The 7,278-nt window shown below is 32.6% G+C and overlaps 1 protein-coding gene across 1 annotated transcript; it reads right to left on the reverse strand.

Moving 5' to 3' along the window:
* Positions 1-2,043: 2,043 nt before the first annotated feature.
* On the reverse strand, positions 2,044-6,000 carry LOC129303537 (probable phytol kinase 1, chloroplastic). Its single transcript, XM_054942916.1, is given in 9 exon segments — positions 2,044-2,348; positions 2,350-2,441; positions 2,444-2,478; positions 3,398-3,512; positions 4,453-4,512; positions 4,515-4,567; positions 4,662-4,793; positions 5,019-5,086; positions 5,290-6,000. Coding segments are annotated over 9 exon segments (1,041 nt in total). The 5' UTR covers positions 5,719-6,000; the 3' UTR covers positions 2,044-2,291.
* Between the last annotated feature and the right edge of the window lie 1,278 nt (positions 6,001-7,278).

Below are 7,278 nucleotides of genomic sequence, written 5' to 3' on the forward strand. Positions count from 1 at the left end.
TGGATAATTTGAACCATAAATTAATGATAAGGACGTGGTAGAATAATTGGGTGAAAGTCGATAATGAAAAAGCACACCTTTCGCCCTTTCTCAGAGTGAACAACACTCTTCTTGGAGCCTTTATCCACTTAGATTGGCAATAATAATAATAATAATATGATGTACTAAAAAATAGAGGGCAAGATAATGGTTGTAAGCACCACGACATAAAAAAGAATAATTGAAAAGCAAACAATAAGTTAATTAAGTATAGTCTAGTTAATAAAAATTTGATATATAATTCATAAGATTGCATGTTCAAAATTCTGTTGTTAATGAACGATCTATAAATATTCTTTGAGCTGAAGTATACCCTGAGGAATTTAATTCACCTAAATCCCATTAAATAAAAAAAAAGAAAGGAAACAATAAAGCTTTAAGCTTCTTTGGTACTGAAATAATTAATCAAATAATTAAGAGCTGTGGACTATATGCTATAATTCCTCTCCAACCAACTACTACTTGCAAACCCAAAGTCGGCATTTTATTCTTGTATAATTGTCCTTCCATTGCATGCTCTTTTTTTTTTTTTTTAAGATAAGTTCTATGGCATAATTTAAGAATATACGAAATTTAGTTCTACCTGTTTTAAATATTTATTAAATAAAAGGGAATAATTAACGAATGAGTGCGTATGGAATATATTTCATATATTTTTTCTATTTTGTTGTTTTATGTTATTTTTCTTTTATTTGGAGATTTCAAGCATATATCCACAGACGATGTTTTATTCGTTGTTTTAGTTGATGTTGGTTTTAGATAACCAAAACCAAGAAAATACCTGGATGCTTTTCTTTTCTTTTTTGTTTTTTTTTTGTGCTTGGAAAGGAATGGATCATAACCAAGTAATTAAAAGTTCAAAACCCATTATAGAGTAGTGGTCTTATTCTCCCTTTAAAATCGGTTCTTTATACAAACTACATAATCTGTTACTCTTTGGGTCTAAACTTGAGCTCTTTTTTAATTTTTTTTTTATCTTCGGAAGTAGTGTAAGTCCCATGATTTTGGGTTAAGCTTTTATGGGCCTAATAGGGCCGAGCATGTTTCATGACGCTTAATTATTGTACAAGACTAGAATTTCATTTTCTTTTAAATAATTGTTCAAATTGGAGTAATGAAATTTGTATTTTTTTAACTAAAAAAATTGATAAAAATCAAGTTCAGATTCCCCAAAAAAATTAATTAAAAATAAAATACTCGACCCATAGAAGTAAATTTGGTTTAATTAGGGTAAACTTGGCTCCCATCTTATCTTTCTATTCAAATTAGCCATGATTGTGGTTGTGGACTGTGGCCCTAACTTCACCCAACCCATCCTCACACACATTCAATTGTTAAAATTAATCATTGAAAGACATGAATTAAAACCAACACGGTTAAAATTAACAAGTTACCATTATGATAATAAATAAATAGTTTGACAATGAATTTATTATCTATATAAACAGGTTATTTCAATGACACTCAAATGTCATTTACAATTGAAAACTCATAAAATAAAGGAATTTTTTAAGCCCCCACAAATTTAATAGATAGATCAAATAACAAATAATTTAATAAAAATATAAAATAACAGGTATCATTAAAAATACAAGCAACCTTACGTTTACAATTTAGAATGATTTAGAAATTTGAATGACTATATCATATATACACACACATATACATATACATACATACATATATATATTGCATTACAAAATTAAAAAAGCCAAGCTTTTCAAGTCACCATGAAATCAAACCTTCCTTAACCACCTGTACCAATTATTCAATAAAATTGTCAGTGCCGAAGCTGTGGTAACCATGGGATTGGCTTTTTCATTTTTTCTTTTCTTTTTTAAAAAAACAAGGATATTATGATCATTTTATGCTCAAACTTAATTACATTTTAGTGACAGTTCTGATTCTTTTAGTCTTTCTTTTGCCATAAAATTGCTTCACAGGTCCTGCAGTGATATTTTCCCTATAAATTTCTACGAAAGCCACTTCAGCTAAACAAACATCTACTCTTGGGAACACTTTCTTTCTTTATTCAATTGATACATTCAATATTCGATGTAGATGGGGCTAATAGCAACAGGCATCGAAAAGCCAGAGCCCAGATTCTCTGAAGTTGAACTAAAGGGAGGCAAAAAAAAAAAAAAACAGAAACAAGTGGTCCCCACGCCCACGTGTTTGAGTCTTATGGAAGGGGAGCTCACCTCTCTTTATTTCCTCTTCAGAGATGCTTGAAAGGATCTGAATTTGAAAATCTAAGCATGAAACGTGAAAGAAGCCATAGCCATGGTTGCAAGAGGAACAGAGATGTGTGTCATCAACAACATCTGAAATGGGAAGGGATTCCACCACTGTTGCCACCAAAGAAACCAAAGCTACCATCTGCATTGTGCGTCCCCAATCCACTGCATATATCCCAACACTGAATAGTAGTACAGCATCCTACAAATACATAGATGCACCAATATGTGAAAATATACTTCAGAATTGAAGTATTTTGCATTCATTTGTAGCACTTACTGACTGTGCAGATAGCCGAAGAGCCTATAGAAACTTACCAAAACGAGTGTGTAGAAGAACTGATAAAATCACCAAAATGAGTATAGATTTTCAGCATCTATGACATTCTAGTGAGTTTTCGTCAGCACTTTGCGAAGACAGTTAGAATATCACCATAAAAATTTCAGGCAGATCCAACTTGATAAAGGTAGAAGGATAAAGTCCATTAACAAAGGATATGTCAAAAGTGATTTTCACTAAAGATGTGTTATGCAAAGACAGTCAGAGAGGATCTAATTTGTCAACACACTACTGTTTTTTAATGTGCTTTTTCCTTTTCTTTTTCCCCGTATAGTTGAGATTTTTAAAGTATAATGTTTCTTCATGGTTAAAAAATTTTTAACTCCACAGATACATTTTTCCTTTTATTTTCACATCTGTAACCTTAAGATAGAGACCAATTTAGCCTGATTATATCATATTCAACCATTTGCACCACTGGAGAGGATCTATAAACATTTGACATGCTTATATAAATATATTACATGCATACATAGATAGGTAAATACATATATATCTTTGTAATTGAGAAGATTGTAATTACATATATTTTTTATAATTGAGTTAATCAACTTTTATTTGGTCAATCAAGTCCACTGAAGAACTTTGCCCATTATATGCATGTAAACCGTCTCCCAACATACCTTTCATGTTGTACATGTTTGTTCAGTTCAATAGCTGATACAGCTGCCTAGCTATAACAGGGAGAGAGAATGGAGCACAGGTCTTAAAAAGCTGATTCCCTACTTTGAAAAGCACAAAATCAATGAGGAAGTGGTTAAAGATGGAAGCTTGGGCGTACCCAATTGAAATGAGTGATCCAACAACAAGCATGGATATGCTACCAGCGAAACTCTTTTTCTTGTTGTAAGGAATCTTCACATTTCCAAATCTTCTGCCAATAATATCAGCTACACCTGAAAATCACCCAGCGCCAAAAAAGCTCATTAGCAATAGAAATAAAAGAAAAGCAAGAGCCAATTAAGGATTTAAAGACACTTCCATAAATAGTTTGACCTCTCAAGAGACTTGAGCATTGGGTGCTCCTCAAGAGTCATGCCTTAATTAATTCATTGATCAAATTACAAAAAGGGAAATTGCATCCAAGGACCACAACTTTGCAAATACAGTGAACAGCCCTCAAAAAACTCGAATTAATTAGAAAGATAAAGAACTTGAATTTGTCATAAATGGAATCAAAAAGGATTTTTAAAATTATAACTACCATGATTTAAATTTCTCATAAACTTGCTTTCTAACTCCGGTGAAGTTTGCACACTCATGTTGTAGCCTATGGAGTTACAATCTAGACTTTAAGTTGCCACCTAGACTTCCTAAAGTAACAGCTAACAAGAGACTTAAAAAATTATTACAATATAAGCAAGTAAAGACCCATACTTTGGTTTCACCCAAGTGTCGCTACAAAGTCATGGAAATTGGCGAGCTTTGTGTCTGGTTTGGGTTGATAATGAAATAGGTGTACTATGAGTAACAATAATGGCTTTTAGTCTAGTACGCAAACAACCTCCCAAAAAGTTTGGCATTAGTGCTTGATTACAGGTCTGAATCCCCACTTTTGCAGTTCATGTCCGGTGACAACTCAAGGGGAAGGAATGATAATGAAAGAGTTGCATCTTGGCCAATAACTATACTTCTAGGCTTTAGATTTCTTATTATTATGATCCTCCATATGTAATTTTCTGTTAAAAGTAAGGATAGGAATATAATGTGACTACGTGAGATGGTTGCTCCCCATCAGAAGTATAATGTGAGATGTGCATCTAATGATGAGAAAGCTAAAGCTTCATCATGAGAGGTTGAACTTCAAAAAAAATAACAAAAGAACAGGATTGTTACCATCTCCTCCACACATCATTGCCAAGGAGATTACCCCGACTGGGGAATCTCGCCAAAAGTAAGAGTGCATAACATCAGCATCAAAACATAATACAAGGGACCCCTCAGCAATTCCCTGCAGGCATATGAAGTTCCAGTTTAATACATTGATCAACATTACATCACAGCTGAATAACAAGCAATGACAAGTGATGGTTCAGAAAAATTACTGCGGCTGTCCTTTTCTTGTCACAGACTTAATCAGATCTTCATCGGACGTCAATGACAGACCATTCACCACAAGCCTCAAGCAATTCACCAGAGGAACAAAGGCAGCAAAGTAGCGTGCCCCTGTAGAGTTGCTATCTTTGGATTTAGCCATTCAAATAAACCAGTCTTTGCAGAGACAAAATCTCACAATCACATCAAAATGAATGTGAAAAAGGCATGAAGCACCAGCAGCAGTACGGAAGCCATATATACATCATACTGGCACTCCAAAAAGGGTGCCCACGCTTGAAAGTTGAGAAAGCATTTCAAGTTAAAAGTGCTTAATATGAGGAATTTCTAACAGAGATATAGGGTACCTGAAAATTGGCCAGGAAGCGAGAAAGAGCAATCCAGAGAGCATATGAACCAGTTTTCTGCTCAGATTCTGACATCAATTTTAATCAATCCTTAAGGTTACCACACAGGACATCGATTCACGGGAGCAATGTAACAAAAATGTCCCATACATAGCTCAATAATAAAAACCCCTAAAAATTCAGAACCAAAACTGAATAAAACACCAAGAGATAAATCAGCAAGATTCATCTCACGCATGCAAGTCAGATTGAGAGCCAGACTGCCAGATACCTGTTGAAGAACCTCCCGCCGGGTCAAATCATTAAAAGCGAACACACAAGCGTATCCGCCGACGAGAATCGCCGCCGTAGCTCCGGCATCATGAAGCAGATCCACCGCACCGGCGCTGAGACCATGCGCAATAAACCTAACCACAGCTGGTTCCGTAGCAGAACCCAGAAACCCGACACGTACTGACCGTGCCGGACTGAGGGAACGCTTCCATCGGAATGGAGGAAGAAGGCGGGGGGTAGGAGTAGATTCCCGGCGGCGCCCGGCGGAGAATGCGAGGAACCGAGGAGATGGGGTGATAGATAAGAGGGGCATTACAGCGTAAGGAAGAGGATAAGAAGGTGTTTTGTTACAATGAGGCAAAGGGAAAATGAATGCACGTAACGAAATCAAAGAATTAGAGGCCGTTGAGTGAAGAAAACCCATCATCAATTATGAACCATCAATATTATAAAATCCAGATAGTTTATGATTTTATTCCCGTCCATTTCATACCATTCAAGTTCTGTTTTTCCAAAATTGGGAGCAGTAATGGAGGAGGGAGACAAGTGACCTGGCAGTCTATTTATTTTACCACAGAAAGAAATAGGGAAGAATTTCAGGAAGAAAGTGCGCGTCCAAGGTTTTCCACTTTGAAATTTCACAAGGAACCGCCGCCACCAACGTCCGGCGCTCTGACACTGCAATCATGCTTGGAAATCGAGACTGACAATGCCGAACTGTAAAGACATCGCATTTTTACACACAACTAGATTTATAGCCGTGCATCTACTTTAGTTTTAAAAAATAAAAAAATATTAAAATTTATTTTAATATTCTTAAAATAAAATATATTGCTTTTTCTACTATTATCTAGTTAAGAGTAACAAAATACAAACAAACCTTTTATCTTTAAGTTTTTATTTTATTTTTTATTATTAATTGATAGTTTGTTGGACTAAAATATCATTTTTTGATGTATTTTTTTAAAATTTTTATTCATATTTTAAATTTATTACTTATACAAACTGATTTATTTAGTATTTTTTAAGAAATTTTAAATACATACTCTCACTTTTAAAAAATTAAAACAGTTTTAATCGAATCTCACTTCTTAAATAATGTAGTTATTTATTTTCAAACTAATACAATCCTTTATATTTATCCTTATTTAATAAGGTGTTTCATTCTAAAATAATATAAAGGCTAAATTACACATAACTCCTCAAAACTTTGAACCATATACAAATAACCTCCTTAACTTTTGAAAGTTAAAACTTAATAATAAATAAAAAAATGATAATACAATTTCTCTAAAATATACAAATGACAATTTGGTCTCTCAGAATACCATAATTTTACTAAAGTTCTTGAAAATTTTTTTGTCATTAATGAATTTATGTAAATAATCAAATTTTCCTTGTTAAAAAAAAATGATTCACAAGTGTTTTGTTTAAATAATCACAACTTTTCTTCTTATATTCGTAATAATGTAATAACAAATCAAAAATTTAACATGTGAAGTTGTAATTTATTGTTGTATTATTACGAATATAAAAAGAAAAGTTGTGATTATTTAAATAAAATTTATGAATTATTTTATTTTAATAAGAGAAATTTTATTATTTATATAAATTTATTAATGATATAAAAGTCCTTAAGGTCTTCAGTAAAATTATGACATTTTGAGATATTAAATTATTATTTATATAATTCAAAAGAATTTTATTCTCATTTTCTCATAATAAACCTTCTTGAGTTTATATGTTTATACAAATAACCCCTAGCCATTAATTATAATACTCTCTTCATTTAAAAAATAAAGTATTTTTAATCGAATTTCACCTCCTATAAAATAGTTACCTACATTCAAACTAATTTTATTTTTTCATATTTACTCCTCTTAAACACCTATAATAAATATAAAGTCACTATTAATAGAGACATTTTTGAAAAAAAAGGTAATGATTATACCTCGAAAGATTAAAGATGTCTTATATTTTTAAACAG

Source organism: Prosopis cineraria, unplaced genomic scaffold (genome assembly GCF_029017545.1).
Source record: "Prosopis cineraria cultivar Desert tree isolate PC_DT_omini unplaced genomic scaffold, ASM2901754v1 PC1, whole genome shotgun sequence".
Taxonomy (NCBI): domain Eukaryota; kingdom Viridiplantae; phylum Streptophyta; class Magnoliopsida; order Fabales; family Fabaceae; genus Prosopis; species Prosopis cineraria.